Consider the following 19,569-nt stretch of genomic DNA (forward strand, 5'->3'; position numbering starts at 1 on the left):
TGTAGATGTTTCAGATAGTCAACTTTCTTTTTACTTTTTACTACCATGTCGTCAATGTAGGCTTCCACAGTCTTCCCTATTTTATCCTTGAAAATTTTGCTAATAAGCCTTTGATAAGTTACTCCGGCGTTCTTCAGTCCAAACGGCATAACTTTGTAGCAATAGGTCCCTCACTCGGTAACGAAAGAAGTTCTCTTCATCAGCAGGGTCTAAGGGGATCTGATTATAACCTGAATAAGCATCTAAGAAGGTTAAACGCTCATACCCAGTAGTAGCATCCACCATTTGATTAATCTTAGGCAGTGGAAAACTATTCTTCGGATAGGCTTTGTTCAAATTAGTGAAGTCAATGCACATTCGTCATTTCCCATTCTTTTTCTACATAACAACAACGTTCGACAACCAGTCGGGATAGTACACTTCTCTTATAAATCCCGTATCAAGTAGCCTATCAACCACCTCAGTTATGATCTGGTTACTTTCTGGAGCAAACCTTCGCTGCTTCTGCTTTACAGGTCTTGCATTGGGATTAACGTTCAGGAAGTGACAGGATACCAAAGGGCTAATTCCAGGCATGTCTAAGTGATTCCATCCAAATACATCAGCATTGTGAGATAAGAAATCAATTAATTCCCGATTTTCCCTCTCGGTGAGTCTTACTCTCACTCGGATAGTTCGCGCTCTGGCCTAGATTGTTCGATCTGTACATCAATAAGGGGTTCTTCAGTCAAGTCCACTGGCTCCTCCTCCCCATTCTGCTTGGGTGGAGGTTTCTGTAATTGCTATCTCGGGCTCGCCGATCGGACAGGTGCCTTTCCTTTCCCAACGAATTTTAGTGTCACTGAATAACATTCCTTAGCTGTAACTTGGTCCCCATGAATGTCAATCACCTTGGTGCCATCTGGCCCTAGGCATTTCATTACTTAGTGCAGAGTGGAAAGAACACCTTGAACTCTGTGGATCCACCCTCTGCCCATTAGAAGGTTGTAAGAGGGATGGATCTCGACAACTACAAAGCTCTCCATCAAAACCCTCTCTGCAGCATGTTCTGCTACTTCCACCATACCGATGGGCTTCACTCATTTTCCATCAAACCCTAGCAAAGGATTTCCAGTGGGCTTGAGCCGGTCTGGCTTGATCTCGAGCCGATCAAATGTGTCCCTCGGCATGACGTTTGCACTACTTCCAGGATCAATCAGAACTCTGCATACCAAACATTCGGCCACTGTCAAACTGACGACTAACGGATCTTCATGAGGAATCTGAATGTGTAACAGGTCGGTTCTGTCAAACTTGATTTGCGTTGATGCGTTCTGCGGATGCAGAGTGTTTACACTGCCTATCCTCCTCTTCATCTGTGCTTAGCAGAGGCGCGTTCTAAGCAGTTCTTCTAACTTTTCAGCCAGTTCGGGCCGACCATGAATTGCATGGATTATGCGAACTGGTTGTGAGTTGTGGGAGCTCGGCTTCTGATTCCTTTTTACTTGCTCCATTGGTCGGTTCTGTTCCACCGCCGTGCCTTGGATATAACTTGCGAACTCCCCTCTGGCTATCAGCATCTCTACCTGCCTCCTTAAGTTCCTGCATTCATTAGTCTGATGGCCAAAGTCAGAATGGAAAGCACAATGCTTAGACTGGTCCCTCTGGTCAAGGGGCTATCTGATAGGTAAAGGAGGTCGGAACTTATCTTTATTTTCTTGGTACAGCCTTGCCAGTGTGACTTTTAGTAGAGTAACCAGCTTTTCCTCTCTGGGCCTCTTTTCAGCTTTCCAAGAGGTCTAACACTGTGGCTGAGCCTGCTTTTGCCTAATTTTTGCTTTGGTTTTCTCTTATGTTGTTATTATGGATGTCTTCCGAGCATTAGCTGCTTCTTCTTTTTCTAAGCGTACAAAACCATCAGCTCTTTCATTAAGTTCATCCATGGTCTTTGGTGTATTCACTACCAAGCTTGTGTGAAATGGAGTGCCACGAGTCATGGCCAACTTAAATGCTTGAACCGCTGTAGAGGGATGGCATTCGATTACCATGCTCTTGGTTAAGTTGAACCTGGTAAAAAAGGCTTGGAGACGCTCATCCTCATGCTGCCTCATTATGAACAAACTAGAGACATCTTTTATCGGGCGTTTATTTCCATAATACTGACTTATGAACTGATCACAAAGGCTTCGAAAACTATCAATCGAACCCCTCGACAAGTTTTTGAACCAGTTGAGCGCTGGTCCAGCCAAGCTGGTTGGAAAACACTTACACATTAAAGAATCATTCTCGATGTTCAAAGCTATTTTCAACTGGATATGATACACATGATCTACCGGATCAGTCGTTCCGTTGAACAGAATGAAAACCGGCATAGAGAATTTCCTCTAATTCGGAGCATTCAGAATTTCGTCAGTAAACGGCGAGTCAATCGTCCGAGCTGCTGAACGTAGTGCCTCATTCTCTCGTTGGCTTGCTACTGCAAATCTCGGATCCGTGAATCTCCTTTCCGAGCTGCGGCAATCAAACATAGCCACTGAAGGCCGGTAAGGCGGATCAGATGACCTTTCCTCGATGTACTCCTTCTGCCAGATCGGTGCAGCCTTTTGGTGTCCAAACTCTATAGATCCTTCTCGGTCGAATCTTTCTGGATACGGATCGGAAGTCCTGGTCTCGTTCCACCTGATTTGTTCACGCCGTGGATTCAGGTGAATCGAGCCTTCACGCTCATCGACACGACGGAGATTTGGCGGCAGATCGTCTGGCCTGACCTCTTTATGGTGAAGATCAGTCTAATTGTTTCTTACCTCCTCACCGTGGCGTGTAAGACCGGGAAATACAATTCCTTCGTCTGCCGGAAGCGGTCGCGGGAGCACCGGAGCTTCTTGACGCTGCATTCCGGCTCTTAGCTCCGCATTCTCTTTTCGGAGAGCTTATATCGTATTCATCAACTCATCAAGCTTCATTTGCTGGACATTCTCCATCGGATTGGAGCTCTCACCTCCTATGATGATTCCGGAGTGAAGCAAAGGCACGAATCACAAATTCCTAATCAGATCTAAGCGTTATCGATGCAAATTCCATCAGATCTGGACTCAACTTCACCGAATCGTGGTCACCGTTTGTTAGCTATGAGCTTTTCTAGCTTTGAACTCACCGGATCCAGCTGCGATTGAACAAATCACAGGTGCGTAATTCCGACGCAAATGCCTCAAAATCAACAACAATCAAGAATCTTTTCTGAGCAAACTGCAATCTCGCTGATCTGGATTCAACTTTCAGAAATCAAGCTTTGTTTTCACGAATTTGCTTGAATCAATATAATATCGATTAAGCTCGAATCGATCTTCTTCGTCGTTCCCACAGATGGCGCCAATTGTAAATGCAAGAAAATCTCTCTCTATTTTGATAGAATTTCGGTATATTTCACAATAATCCCCTTCTCTTTTACTCTCTTCACTGCCTATTTATAGGCAATTATAAGTGCTACTGGACTATCAGCTTTGGGCCTTTTTTCTAAGGCTTGGCCTTCTCTAATGGATCCTCCAAGCTTGGCCCATTTTGTGGTGCTTTTGTATGGGCTAATTTCAATTGTTTGACCCGATGCCACGTTCGCGGATCATACCCAGCCCATATTATCTCCGGTATCCTCATTGGTTGAATCTAAGAAATTTATATTATAAAAAATAGTACACTGGCTTTTTAAATGATATACTTATTTTGGACGAATAAGAAAAAAGTGCACGCTTGTTTCCGGATGGCCTGAGTATCAAAAGTGGTGGATTTTTATTTTAATTTTTTTTTTTTTTTTTTATAAAATTCTTATATTTATCATTTAAATGATGTGCTGGTAACTTTGTCATTTTCCTTGCATTATATATTTGTCATTTTTATTTTTATTTTGGTATGTAGCAAAAACCTATTAACGGTCTTATTTTGATATTTTCCGTCTTTGCCTCCTACGCCTCCTTTCAAATTTCACAAAGTCTCATAGTAGCCCTCTCTCCGTCTCACACACCACACAGAACAGACAACAGACACATCTCCACAAAGCGGTTCTCCCTCTTACTTGCTTTCTTGATTTCTCAATTTTTTTCGTTTCATTTGTAATTTATTTCAATTTGTTCATTTCGGTTGAATTGTTGAAGGTCCGTTGAAACACTTGATCTCTGGTTGTTACGCTTGGGTATATAATCTTTCAGGTAAGTGATGTACCGTGTACTTAGGGTTTCTTTTTTGTTCTTTGATTTAAGTTGATGTGGTTTAGGGTTTGATGTTTATGAAAATTTTGAACACTTTGATTGTATGTGTTTGAGGGGTTTTTAAACACTTAGGGTTTGATATGGTTTAGGGTTTTTGGTTTTGAAATTGTAATAACTGCTGGGTTGATTTCTGCATGGTTTAATTGATTTTTTTTTTTTTTTTTAATCTGTTCATGGTGCTGTAAATTGGGTTGATTACTGTTGGGTCGATTACTGTATGTTCAATTGCCTTTTTTTTTTTTTTTTATTGGTTAATCTGCAGATGATCATTGTAATTGTGTTGATTACTGTTGGGTTGATTACTTGATTTATTTGAAGTTGGCATTTAAAATTTTTTTTGTTTGTGTTTTTGTTGTTGATCTGATCATACAATATGCTGTGTATACTGCATGACGGATCATTGCCCATCTCTGGTATAGAATTGTTTGACAGTTTATAGCATATACAATATTGTACTCTATTTGTTTTAAATATGGGTTTTACTGTCGCAGTTATGGCTGCAACAGTATCCATGACTTAGTTGTCCACTATCAGGGTACTGAATCTTTAATAGAATGGGTTGATCCAGATAAGTATTGTTACTTTGATTTAATGGATGATGTGTTAGCAGTGTCATGTTTCCACTCAAAAGGCTAAGAACATACCCACAACAGCATTTCATGAATATTGGCATACTCGTGATAATGGATAATGTACTTTGTAGAAGATGGGTGAAGACATCTTTACATTTTACACTGAGATTATATTATAGACTAGCAGTCTAGCACTAATTGATAATTGTTCTCTGGATCCTTTTAATCCGTGTTTTATGTTCTTATTCTGCATTCACAGGATTCTGCATTGTAGGAGACCATAATATTGAACATTTTATAGTCTGCATGGTTTAGCTTTAACTAATTTACATGGGTTTGTCTTACAAATGCTAACTAAATGTTGATTTTGAGAGAGTCTTGCAATTGTCTTGTTATTTGTTAAGTTTTCTTCTTTTTAGGCTTTCAATGCTCAGAATTACAATTTCACCATGTAAAGAAGTTCATTTCAGTTGATCGCATATCTTTATTGGGAAAATCCGTACTTGTCATTCCGTTTGAAGGGTTTTTTGGTAAATCTTTGAGTTACAGGTGCAATTACTTTGACCAATATGTAGTTTTTGTTCGTGAATTGCAATCTATTTTCACATAATTCTATATGTAATTTTGGGGTTAAATCATTACATCCACATGACTAGTCTGTTTGATTTAATATGCAGTCTGCATTAAAGGACTGGAATGCATTATTTCTGATCATTTGACACATGCATACACACATACATATCTATCTCTTTGTGCATATGTGGCCAGTTTTTCTCATTATTTTATGATCATTATTTTTTTAAATCTTGTTGATCCATAATTTTAAAATGACCAACAGACTCTTTTAGCACTTAGTTTTTCATCAAAATATTTTCACACTGATGTTTGGTGGGTGAGCGGTGAGCCTTGGTGCAATGGTAACGTTGCTCCATTGTGACTTGGAGGTCACCGGTTCGAAAGAAGGAAATGGCCTCTCCACATTGCAGAGGTAAGGTTGTGTACATCTGAGCCTCCCCAGACTCCGCAATGACAGGAGTCTCATGTACAAGATTTTGCCCTTTTATGTTTGGAGAAGATAGTGTTTTTTTTTATTTTTTATTTTTTTATTTTTTTTATTTTATTTTTTGTTCCCTCTCCTTTGGTTGGACTAAGCTTTTGAATGCACACACATGTGAAGCAGATTTTCTACAAAATTTTGGTTTTTAACACCATCCTGCCACTTCTACTCTGACCTCCCTACTTGAAAGTAAAATATTGAACTCTATTTTTACCTTGCAGAAGCAGAACTGTTCTGTTTAGGGTGTTTGAACAACTTTATGGTTAATACAAGGTAAAATTTGAAAGAGCCTTGAAGCCTTCTAACATAGGTGAGGTTGTTAATATTTGAAATCATGATTTGTGTGGGTTTCCCTGTAAATATGAAGCCTTAGTGCAAGGCTTGCTTAATGGCATCTGGTAATTATCTTATATAGGGAATTGTAAGCATTGAAAGAAGAAACTAAAATATGAATGCGAATTGAACATTGAAATTACACTTCTGCATTATGTAAGTCCAGATTGTATATTTGCATAGATGACAAAGTAGTCAGTTTCTGCTGCAAAGCAAGCCACAAAATGAAGCAGTTTTGAGGGATAGGATTAGAAAAATAAACCAGAATATGCCAAGATACTAAATTCCTTCTCCCTCAAAGATTCCCAAGCCGACGGCAGTGTAAATACCAGTGGGAGAGGAATCCCCTATGGTCAAGTCATGCCCAGGAAATGGAAGCATAATCTCAGCAATTTCTCTGAACTAAGTTTGGATAGTCTCTGGACACTTCCAAGTTTGTATAGATACATCCATAATAGCTGCAATTTTGGATTTAGCATATAACGTGTGAAATCAGTCTGTCTTCTTCCAAAACCCGAAGTTCCTAAACAGATGGACAAACCACCATTATCGATTAACCTGATCTTTCTAACACTGTGTTTTCCTCAACAGCCGTGTCTGGTCTGTATAGTGAAGGGTCCCATGTCTGTGTTGTGTCGTGTCGACACAGAAACCCTTGCCAGCGCTGGTGAGTCCAGGTAACATGAAGGCCTGAGTATTGAAGGAATACTTGAAGAGCACTGCAGACAACTGAAGTTGACTTGGAATCCCCACGACAAAACAACAAGAAATCATTTGCAAGGCAGAGGTTTGTGAAGTTTACTTTCTTACATCACCAATGGTACTTCAAATTCCTTTCTTCCTGCACCTTAGAATCAATAACCTGTTTGTAATACAAGTTTGAACCCGAGATATTAGCCTTTATAGAATTTTATGAGTCTCATAGTACTGATAAGAATGCTCCAATGGGAATTATCATAAGCTTTGGCTAAACCCACTTTCAGTGTTATTCTACAGCTTTCAGTGTTATTCTAGGCTTCCCAGCATTCTATGGTAATCCGTCAATAATTCTTGGGCTAACAAAACATTGTCAGCAATTCTGCTCCTATACACAAAAGCAGTTTGATTCTGTAAAATCAGATAAGGCAATACTTTCCTAATTCACTTAGCCAAAACAATAAAAGTGTTTTTGGGAAATACTTAAATGTAAACTCTAAGCACAATATACTAGACAAACTGGGCATACTTCATAGCTTTCGTTGTGCATTCTAGTGAATCTCTGATTGCATCGTGAGTATGTTCTTGGGTTGTTGAAACATCTATTGCTATGATTCAAAGGTTCTTCAACAACAAATCTAATCGCACAGAAGTGGATGTTAACAGAAAGGAGATTATAAGTCCATTTTGAATTGCATGAGGAGCAAGTTTGTCAATGGACAAGTGGCCGGAAGGATTTAAGGAGATCTTGCACATCTTTGAGTCGAGAGGGACTAGGTGATTCTAGGGAGAATCTGGTAACTTAATTGTAAACGTCTTTTTCACATAGTGGATTGTGATCGGAGGGATTTAGGGAGATTTTGCACAACTCTGAGTCGGGAGGGACTAGGCGATTCTAGGGAGAATCTGGTAACTTAATTGTAAAAATCTTTTTCACATAGTGGATTGTGATCGGAGGGATTTAGGGAGATCTTGCACAACTCTGAGTCGGGAGGGACTAGGCGATTCTAGGGAGAATCTGGTAACTTAATTGTAAACATCTTTTTCACATAGTGGATTTTTGTCTACTTGACCAAGTCTTATGGTTTTTGCCATTTGTGTTTTTCACGAAAAAATTCTTTTGTTGTGTCTGATTGCTTTTCTGTTACTGTTTATATTTTCACATACATATACATTATATTCATATAGTAGTTGTTTAGCATTGCCATAATTCTTAATGACAATTTTCTCTTACTTTCTTTGATTAGCATTTAAAATGTGTAGTGTAAAAAAATAAATGTACAAATGTACAAGTCAATCACTGAATATAGGGTTTGTTCAAAAGATTTGAAGTTCAAAAGATCTTGCACAACTGTTGGGAGGGACTAGGTGATTCTAGGGAGAATCTGGTAACTTAATTGTAAACATCTTTTTCACATAGTGGATTTTTATCTACTTGACCAAGTCTTATGGTTTTTGCTGTATGTGTTTTTCACGAAAAAATTCTTTTGTTGTGTCTGATTGCTTTTCTGTTACTGTTTATATTTTCACATACATATACATTATATTCGTATAGTAATTGTTTAGCATTGCCATAATTCTTAATGACAGTTTTCTCTTACTTTCTTTGATTAGCCTTTAAAATTTTGTAGTGTAAAAAAATAAATGTACAAATGTACAAGTCAATTACTGAATATAGGTTTTGTTCAAAAGATTTGAAGTTCTAAAATTTGTAGTTTAGTACTGTCTGAAAGCAAATTAAAACTGTTTTAAAGAACTTTTGAAAAGATATTTTATTTTACCATGAAAATTTCAGACTAAAAGTACTTTTGTGAACTTTGATGAATTGTTTTTCTTTTCCCTGCTCCCACAAAGTTGTCAAAACTCAAACGGTGCTATTGGGGACACAACATTAAAACACTTTTGTTAAATACTCTAAAAATACATTCATTTTTTTGTAATTTATTTATTTATTTATTTTTTTTCAATGACAAAAGCCAAAAGCTCTATAGACTATAGCACCAACCCACTTAAACCCTAGCCTGTCTCATACTTGGCCAATGCCGTTGTACCCTCTCTCTCCCAACTGTTAGCAGGAGAAGAGCGAAATTTGGGACCATAGAGTGAAAATCAAGAAAAGGTTAGTTAAATTGTGATATGAAAAGCATATTTATTAAAAGGTTGTTTTTGATCAAATATCTGAAATGTCATCCTGGGATTTTGGTCCATAAGAGGACATATAACAATGGCCTTGTCTTGTTTCTAGGGTTCGATCACTTGTTTAAATTCTCAGTTTACAACTACTTGTCATTGTCATCAACACTTGTCTTGCTTTTCAAGGAAAAAAAAAAAAAAGTTTTATTGAATTAAGAAAGCAGAATTAGTCTGCTCTGCTCTGCTAGTAGTATTCGAAGTGTTCTATGGTGAACCTGGAAAGTATGTATATTTGAGGTTAATTTGGGAGAACAAAATTCTTTGAATGCCTTGCTTAGATATTTTTCTTGAAGTGGTTTCTTTTTCGTTGTATATTATTTTGTTTCTTTTGCACTCTTTTGGATACGGGATTATATTATTTAAGACGCGACTTTATTGTTGTACCCCTTATTTCTATTAAGGCTTAATCTATTCTGACAAATTTATTGTGCTACAGAGCCTAGTATTTGAGTTTCTGCATCAGCAAGAGAGAAGAAACATGGCAACTCACCTCACTCAAAGTCAAAGGCGGCTGATTATTCAGGATGAAAACTTGGGCACCCACCACAAAAGTATTCCATTTTATCATTTTAATAGTTCACATTGGGAAACATGATTGGTGGTTAGATATAGCCTTACCAGAGAGTAGTGATGAACTAACAAACACCTAAAAAATGATTCTGAAGTTCTTTCAACGGATGCCATGTGCTCAACAGTGAAAAATCAACTAAGTTAAATTGTTCTTCACATTTATCCTTGGTTGGAACAATATTAACTGGCTTTTAGAATCTTTTCCCAAACTGTGTTTTGACTCCAATATTTTCCTAATAATTTGATTTTATTATCTGTCTATAGAGGCTGTGATTGATGGAAAAATTAAGAGTTCTAAGCCTGTTGTTAAGAAAGGTGGAATGGGCTTTGGAAATCGTAAGGCTCTTAATGACATTACGAACAAGTCATCACTTCATCCTGAAACATCATCAAGGAAGAAGAACTTACCTAAAGAGGAGCCCAATAATATTACCGAAGAAATGTTTTTGCATGATCACAAGAAGTGCATTGAGGCACAACTAACAGCAATGAGTCCTTCTTGTTTCTTGGACTTAGTTCTTCCTGGACATGGTAACTTACTCATACTCGTCTGATTTGTGATATCCTTTCTCATAAGGTTCTTCTCTAAAACATGGTTATCATGGCACTTATGGTTCTATACTTAAAGTTGGAGATCAATTTCTTTTTTAATTGTAATCAAACTATTGAAGTTTTTTAGTTATTCATTCCATTGAAGTTTACCATGCGTGGTGCCCCTTAGTTTGGCACATGGAATACAATCATACATACTTTCTATGCTATGAAGCACATATCATATCTCCATGTGTCTATTGGGTATTGATACTTCTGGATTATTGCAGTTACATATCTCCTTTTTCCTAAAGTATTCATAAAATAGATATATACTCTGTATATATATTTTCTTGAACATGTTTGAGACATCTTGAATATTAAAATACAACATTTCTTGTATAACATCATATTAGAATTGTTAGAAAATTATAAGCAGGGGTTTTAAATATCATACTTTCTTAGTAGAAGAATTGGGATATAACAAGAACATATTTGTTTAATTTAGTTCAAAGTCTGTGTTTATGTCTATAAAACGTAACTTTGGGTTTTCCATGTGACTTTTATTATTATAAGCTAGAAATACAATATATGATAGTCATAGACTCGAAAATTTGTTTTCCGTAAGTTCTTTTGTGAAAAAATCTTAGAATATATGTATCTAACACAACAAACTAGAATGATTTTAGATGTACGCTTGGATGCATATATATATATTTTAATTTTGATACCCATGAACATATATAACTATCTATTTACAAAGATATATGTATAGAAGCACATATTGTTGACTCCTTACGTTATTCATATCCTCGTGTTTAAGACTTTGTCATAAATGTATTATATATCCATGTCCATGTTGGTAGCTTTTATGGAAGCATTATGTCATATTTAGAGCTATGACTTGTTGGTTGCACCATTCGTTCTTGAACCTAGACTTTTGGCTTGAGAATTGAGGGAAGGGGACATCCAAATAAATATTAAGCTTGAGAAGGTGAAACACCTAAATTGACCATGAACTGATTTATGTTGCTTTTATAGAGATTTTTCAGAATTATTGAACCCCAGTCCCCCAAATTAAAGTTGTCAAAATTTTAAATAGTGATGTCATTCATTCTAATGTCATATAATCTACAAATATCTTGGTAGCTTGTTTCTAAGTTGCATATATGAAGATGAATGAAAAAGTTCCCATTGAAGAACTTGTCTTGGACAAGGTCAAAATTGGTCAACCATCTGAATCCTGGAAATGATGCAATATATATCATCTGAACTAAATGGCTCTCCAAAATTTGATGTCACCTGTTCTGGTATAGGTTCATGTATAATTGTATTGTCTGCTAAGTAATAGTAGTTCCTGAAGATATGACATGGGTTTAAAGCTTACTTTCCTCTCTGCAGATTCTGTACCATCTGTTGAATTTTGTGAGTCTAAACCATCCAAGGTGTGTGTATTGTGTATTCTATCTTTCCGTTTATTGTGTTTCGATATGATAGGTAGATCAAATTAACTTTAACTTTAGTACGTGATGACAAATAACTCTTCTATTTTTCTGTGTTGCAGATTGATATTGATAGCCTCCGCTGCTACCCAGAACCAATGGAATTGTCCATGTCTGAATTCTCTGATTTGTTAGTGTGGGACTCTCCACAATCTTCTCCATTACACTTGGACTCTCCGCCTTCCTCTCCTTTTGCACGGGAGAACGAGCCGGTTGAATTTCTGCTGAAGGAAGAAGGTTGTTGAATTTTTCTTCTTTGCTTCAGTTTCTTTGTCCATGATATGTGTTTTTCTAACTACTAATTGTACAAGGAAATGTGACTTCTTTGCTCCAGTGTCTTTGTTGATGATATGTGTACTACTAATTAGATAAGCAAATGTAACTTCTTTGCTCCAGCTTCTTCGTTGATGATTTATGTTTTTAAATACTAGTTGTACAAGCAAACAATTTCTTACATTTTTATCAGAGCTTTTTCATGCTTGTCTAATATATTATCTTCTACTTACAAGTTTTTGTTGTATTGGTGGAATTTCTTCTGTCATATATTCCTCATATCATTGGACAGATTTACCCAGATAAAACCTTTGGGTGAAAAATCGCACTCGAACATGATTAACCTAATATATTTGTAAATCGCTGGACTGTTTCCTGCTCCATGCATGAATTGACCATCTGTCTTCTAGTTCAGGCAAGGTACTGAGCCTTCCAAGACCAAAGTTCCACTACTAAGCCTTTGCTGAAAGTGCTTCTAAGGTTGAGTAAAAGGTAGGGCTATGGTGTATTCTCTAACTCGCTCTTGAGTTTGTTTAGAATTACTATATTCACATACAAGGGATCGCCTTCCGGCGTCTACCACCTAATTTTGATGTCAACAGCCATGGTAATTCATCTTTGGGTAGCACTACTCAATCTTCAAGAAAGTGGGAATGAAATTCAGATTGGAGTAGTACTTGGCAATGAAAATTCTTGGTAATTAGCAGGAGGGAGAAGATCTCTACTCATTTCACTCACTCAGTGTTTGTGATGGCATAAGCTTGCTTGAAGTAAGTAATATTTTCGTATTTTAGGCTTTGTGAACATAAGCTAAACATGACAATCCTAATTGTCCCAACCCTAAAGTGGGACAGGACTTGATAGATTTTTGGAGAGGAAATTTCTTCATGGGAGTTTGGGGCAGGAATGCCTATTTATATCCAAGTATAGTAAGCATATATTGAGTGAGCGGGACATACCATGTCATTAGTGTGTCCATCCAATGGCATTCACCATTTTAGCTGATCACACCAATTTTTATTTATTTATTTATATATATATTTTTTATCTTCACCTCAACTTGTTTCAATTCCTTGCTTAAATATGTAATGTGTTGTGCTCGGTTTGTTCTTTTATTTGTTATGCATACCCTTGACAACTTGTCTGTTTACACAGTACTTACTTCCTACAGTCGTCTTATTCTCTAATACCAATTTGATTCTGCTTGTGTTAGCATGAAGGATAGTTCGTATTTACTCTTCATTGGGTCCATTTCAATTGAATTTTAATGTTTTTTATTTTTATTTAGCGAGTGTTTGCCGTCAATTGGAATGGACCCATGAAGGTTAATTTTGCAATCTTTATTTTACTTGCATTTTAAATTTTCTTTTTGTGTGTGATTGTGAGTTTTATTTTGGTAAAATTAAAATAAAAAAAAAAATTAAATAAAAGGGCAAGTCAAACCTATTCACCCCGCCTAAGTATTTTTTCAAAGTTTGTGACGCCAATGAACAGTCATGCCCTAGAATAAAATAATTGATACATATGTGGTGGTAAAAAAAAGAAAAAGATGAGCAAGAGATGCATATGTGGCCTAGTGGTATAAGGGGATTTGTCCCACATCAAATCTGAATGGGAGAGTGACTGGGTATAAATGGATGGGTATGTAACACTATTTAACAGCTTGAGTTTTTAGGTAAATAGGTAAGCGTCCACCCTTTATAATTGGTATCAGAACCCGACATCTGCAATGAGGGTGTTGCGGTTTAGGTGAGGGAGAATGTTACAAGGGGATTTGTCCCACATCGGATCCGGATGAGAGAGAGCACTACCTAACAACTTGAACTTTTGGGTAAATGGATAAGCGCTCACCTGTTACAGTTGATATTAGAACCAGACCTAGTCTTCATCCGGTGTCACGGGCTGAGCTACAACGAGGGCGTGTCGAAACCGAATGAAAGAGTAACCGGGACTATCATGCTCGAAAAGAAAAAAAGTGTAAAATAAAGCAACAAACAAACTTTTTTTTAATTTTTAATTTCGTTTGTTTTTATTAGATGATCACACAAAGTTGATCAAACTTAGGGGTTGCATAAAAAGTAAACCTAAGCGTTATATGTTCGAGCCACCTTGAAAATGTGCAGAGCTGAATCAAACCAACTCCACAATCCCCAAACGATCATGTAAGAACAAAAAAGAGGGTTATGCACACAAAACATGAGGCCATGCAAAGAAATGAGTTGAAGTAGAGATATGCAAGATGTAAAGAGTTTAGAGCTACTTCTTGTGAACAACAAACATGCTAAAGCATGTGTATAACTTTGTCGGATGGAGGAAAACAGCTCTCTGTGTTAGTGAGAGCCTTTGGAAGAAGCTTACTTGCTGGAAATTCTACGGTTCTACAAAATCAGGGGTTGTTTGGAGAGGGGAGGTTGTTTCCTAACTCTAGGGTCTAGAGAGAGTTGATTCCTGTTTGAAAGGAGGGGTCTAAAGCGGTTTATATAGAGATTTCTGAGTGCGGGTCACGGAATCAAAGAAAAATGAATATTTTGGACTGAATTTGATGAATTTTGGAAAGATTTTAGGGGGTGCCGCACAAGTGACTTGTGTAGCAATTGCTTGTGCGGCACAGTCTTGTCCACTCTAAATAGAATTTTTCAAAATCTAGGGTTTCTGGGATGTGCTTTCTTTGTCTGCAAGGATTTGTTCTCTTCATCAAATCAGTACCTAGAATATTTCTTTGGTATTTAATTTAACCGTTTTACCCCCGTTGGGAGCGTTCTAGTCATTTTAGTGTCTCCGATGCATTTGGATATGATACTAGAACTAATTTTTAGTTTTTCGGTCATTTCAAATGCCATGTTGAGGTCTAGTCCCTCATTTGGCGAATGGAATTAAAACACAACGACGCTTATCCTAAGGCACTTTATGCGTAGAGAGGCTTCCTAAGAAGAGGGTAAAAATTGGGTGCGTACACTTGAGAATGAATTATTGTTGATTAACATGTGGGTCTTAAAATTTTGTGTTTATAAACTTTTGAATGCTTGAGAAGTATTTGGATCTCATACATGTTGAGAAACTAATTGAAGCATGCTCATACACATACTTATTTTTGTTTCTCATATTTCAAAAATTAAAAAAATAAAAAAATTTAAAAAGTTGAAAATTTTCAAAAAGATAAATTATTTCATCTTTTGTGAATTTGTTTTGTGTTTTTAATTTTTTATGTGCTTAAGTTTTGTATATATATTTGGAGGGCATTTCGGTCTCTTCATATTTTTTTCAATAACATCCATAGCATTTATTTGGACGGGTAGCACTCATTTGGGTCATTTTTATCAAACAAGCTTGCGCGCCTTGGACACTTTGAGCATCCGATCACACACCAAGCCTCCTAAGTCAAATTTGTTAATTCTTTTTCGGTAATCTTGATTTCTTCCTTCTCTAATCCTAGTAGTTTTTTTTTTTTTTTTTTTGATAAATAATAATCGATTAAGAAGCGTTCAAAAAGAGAACGCATCCCATAAACAAAAGTGAAATTGGGATCTAAGGACCTAAAGAACCCGAAAAATTAACTAAGTTATCGGAAGAGGAGCAAGAACTCCTCTTCACATAACTAAAGATAGAGCAAATAATATGAAGTTTCAGTGTCGCCATGGATGACTCCTTCCCTTAGAACATTTTACTATTCCTCTCATTCCAAATGCACCACCAGACGCAATGCGGAACTATCCTTCAATAGTCCCAAACACGGCTTCTCACACGACATTCCTTGTGACGACCTTGGATTTTACAAACTCAGTGTGTCCTATGATGACCCGAAACGGATCCAAAATGCGAAAACTAAATGTAAACAAGTCTATAGGGATGTACATCATCCTAAAGACACGAGAGTGACCTTTTGAGAAGTCCCGTGACTCAATGGAGGTAAGACCGGAGTTAGGGTTTCAAAACCCTCCAAGGAATGGACCAAGGGCAAAATGGCCATTTCAAACTGAAATGGGTACCACCATGCACACCATTAGAAATACAACGAAAAATGTACAAGAATTGACTCAAGAATCACTTGATTCTGAGTCCGGACGAAGAAGATAATAAGATAGAACGAAACGACGTCCTTCGATTAAGAGATACCACAACCCTATCTTACTAAAACTGTCACCAATCTCACTGCAGTTGGAGTTTTTGTGTATGGTTGGTACCATTAGAAAGATGACTTCAAGCTTTTGAGGTTAGACTAAAAAATGACCCAATTTAGACTAGAAATGGAGAAGTTATGACCATTTGAAGTCAGAGCAATAGTGCTATCCCAAAACTGAAGAATAAATTGCTAAAGCATTTAGGTCGACCAAAATGGCATTTCGGTCAACCGAAATGAACCCAAAATGACCCAAAACCTGGAAAATGAAGGAAAACCACTTCGGTTGACCGAAATGATGAATCGGTTGACCGGTTATGACCCAAACAGTACTTTAGTTACTGGAAAATGCACTTAAACTATTTAAATGAAATCCAAAAGTCACTGGTCTACCGAAATGGCATATCGGTCGGCCGAAATGACTTAAACAAGTGCAAACACACTTGTTATGCACCAGAAATGATAAGGCTTCACTGAAGCCTCAAACCCCACCATGAAATGGTTGAAAAACAAAAATTAAAGCTGTGGAAGCATGCCAACAAACGTAATTAACCTATTAGGATGCGCTACAATTATCCACGGCTTAAAAATACTGCCGATACAAAATATGACCCATCCAAACCCCAAAGCGTAAAAAAATGCCTTTTAAAGGTAAACAATGCAATAACTGGACTTAGATGCAATCAAAAGACCGCCCTTGGCCATACTTCATGCACGGTAAATGAATGCCAAAGAATAATTTTCATACACAATGCACACTCCGGTGCAAAAATGACATGTTAAAACCCTAATTTTTCATATTTTTCTCAATAAAGGCAAAATTCAACATTTATTACATTTCTGTGATTCCAAAAGAAGTTTGGTCCTTGTCCACATATCAAATACATAAATTGAGTGTCAAAAAGTGTTCTTGGGCACACATTACAAGTCTTAAAGTAAATATGACATTTTTAACCTAGCTATACATTATAACTTTAAAAGTAAAACTTAAACATGCTAACACTTATATGTGAACAAGAATACATTTAAAAGAACTCCAATCTAACGAAACAACCTAAGAATATTATGCATCTCGGAACCACGTCTTTTTGCCTGAAATGGGTTGCATTCAGTGAGGGGTGAGTAAATCGTATTACTCGTAAGGAATGAGCATGCATAGACGTAAGTTTTTACAAAGTTATCACATTAACATGAAATAATTCAAAATGATTATGCCACCTAATGTCTATGTCAAAAGTGAGACTAAGGGATCATCTCAAGCTACTCATGCAATTGAAATGAACTACGGTATACAAGTATACATGCTCCAGTATATAAAACAATGTTAAAACATGATACACGACATATAAGTATATAATTTCAAGTATACTAAACCATATTAAAACAAGTTATACGATGTTTAAGTATACCTACACAAGTATACAATTAATATGAAAATCTCGTAAATCAAGTACACAAACACAAGTATACTAAGCCAAATGAATTGCGCATAAGACAAGTATACACGACACAAGTATACTAAATGAAATCTATACACATGAAGTAAGTCTACGAGTTCAAGTACACTAAAAAATATTCAAATACACAAACAAGTACACTAGTTTAAGTATACAAAATGAAGCTTAAAAGTACAAGGCAAACACCAATCCATAAGCTACAAGTAATCCATGATTAACTACTTAGGATTTAATGAGAAATCAAATAGTGAAAAAAGTAGGACACTTGGTTACTGGCCAAGCAAGTTATTCTGAGTAATTACGAGCCGCAAAGAACTATCTAGTGCGCGTGTATAAGTTATTCCGAGCAATTACCATCCACAAGGTACTACCTATGCACACTTCATATGACTAAGGAAACTCTTGTTGCCGTACTAGAGCCAAACTCTAGCCATCACATGTAATTTTCCTTATAAGCCTTTCAAAATCAAAAAGTTTAAAACTTATGCAAAATCAATAAGTTAAACCAAACACATACAAAGTCAAATAATGTATAGGAATCACTTTCCATGCACGAGTAAGGTTGAATACACACAAACCATGTCCTAGAGTTTCAAGTCTACAATGAAATTTAAGATGTCGAATTTTCAAGGTGCGATTTATTACATGATATAACAATATTATTTCAATATCGAAAACATAATCTCATCCAAACAATCCCTAATTAACATATGTTAAACAATATAGCATGGTCATTACATAAACCAACTCAAAAACTAAATTATGTCATTGGAACAACAAAATAGAATTTAATTAAAATACGATAATAAATCTCTAGATTCTAAAGCAACTCCAAATGGCCCCAAATTGATATACACGAGTGAACAAGTCCTAGGCATTACAATCTTCAAGTTAAAAACTCAATCAAGTCAATGGAACCATTAACTAGTTTTTAATTAATTCATTTAATTTAAAATCTCTAGATTTCAAAACTTATCCAAATGCTCTCAATTTAACATAGGTTAAAGAACATACCAAGGCTTATTTTAATATCACATTACAAGTTGATTTTATGCTAGTTACAACCATGTGAATTAAACTTTCAAACAAGTGAAATATTAAATAAAAGTTTTAATACTTATTCAAATAATTCTAATTTAATATATGTTAATGAACATATCAAGGCCTAATTTAATAGCATGCGACAATTTAATTCTAAGCTATATACAATCATGAGAATTAAATCTTAAACATAATAAATAATTAAATTAAATTTTAAAACTTGAATAAAGGCATGCTTACAAGTTGTATATGCATATAAAATAATCAATACAACATTAATATAAACCTAAGACATTCATGACCTCAATTTGAGATAAAATCTCAAATCCCCATCGAAATGAAACCGCTTTAAATCCTATGAAACTTCGGAGTTTTGTCGGGAACAATAAGGTGAACATTAAACCCCAAGGAGGTCACACCAAAATCCAAACTTGGCTTCAAACCCGAACTCGGAAAATGGCCAAAATGGAATTCCAATCGGTTGGAATCGAAGGCCTCGCCAAGGCGGACATTAAACATTGAGGCATTATGGCATTTTACTAAAGGGAAGTGGCCTAAAAAAGAAGAAAGGAGGTGGCAAACATGTGAGGAGCTTTGGCTGGCCATGGGGAAGAGCATAGTTGTTAAAGGCTCAAGGCGCACAAAAGTGCAAATGCTTCCTGGAGCCTGAGGCGCAAGGCACAAGGCGAGGCGCGCGCCCAACTGAAGCAAGGCACGCGTTGGAAAAAACAAAAAAACAAAACCCACCCAATAAAGTATTAAAGATGCAATAGTATATATAAAGATGTAAAAGTTAACTAAATGAATTACTTAAGTTAAATATTCAACATAAAGATGCCAAAACCAAGTAAATCAAGTATTTAAGTTCAAAACAGTGAATAATCAAACATATTAACATAAAGATGCCAAAGTCAACTAAGGAGAAGTATAATATAAAACTAAAATAAACATAAACATCATTTCTTCCTAAGAAGACAACACCAATGAAT

The 19,569-nt window shown here is 36.3% G+C and overlaps 1 protein-coding gene across 2 annotated transcripts; it reads left to right on the forward strand.

Annotated features, from left to right (window-relative positions):
• The first annotated feature begins 3,649 nt into the window (after positions 1–3,649).
• On the forward strand, positions 3,650–12,180 carry LOC132311481 (protein PATRONUS 2-like). Of its 2 annotated transcripts, XM_059809393.1 has the most exons (7): positions 3,650–4,031; positions 4,125–4,178; positions 6,792–6,987; positions 9,526–9,640; positions 9,924–10,190; positions 11,592–11,635; positions 11,755–12,180. In XM_059809393.1, the coding sequence occupies exons 4-7, from the start codon at positions 9,568–9,570 to the stop codon at positions 11,935–11,937; spliced, it is 567 nt and encodes a 188-aa protein (XP_059665376.1). In that variant the 5' UTR covers positions 3,650–4,031; positions 4,125–4,178; positions 6,792–6,987; positions 9,526–9,567; the 3' UTR covers positions 11,938–12,180. The 2 variants fall into 2 exon arrangements, with proteins under 2 accessions (XP_059665376.1, XP_059665375.1); XM_059809392.1 differs by lacking the exon at positions 6,792–6,987 and having other exon boundaries at positions 3,652–4,031.
• Positions 12,181–19,569: the final 7,389 nt, after the last annotated feature.

The sequence above is a fragment of the Cornus florida genome, unplaced genomic scaffold, assembly GCF_030987335.1.
Source record: "Cornus florida cultivar Cherokee Brave unplaced genomic scaffold, ASM3098733v1 CherokeeBrave_3.0.0_Hap2_Chr06, whole genome shotgun sequence".
In the NCBI taxonomy this organism is placed as follows: domain Eukaryota; kingdom Viridiplantae; phylum Streptophyta; class Magnoliopsida; order Cornales; family Cornaceae; genus Cornus; species Cornus florida.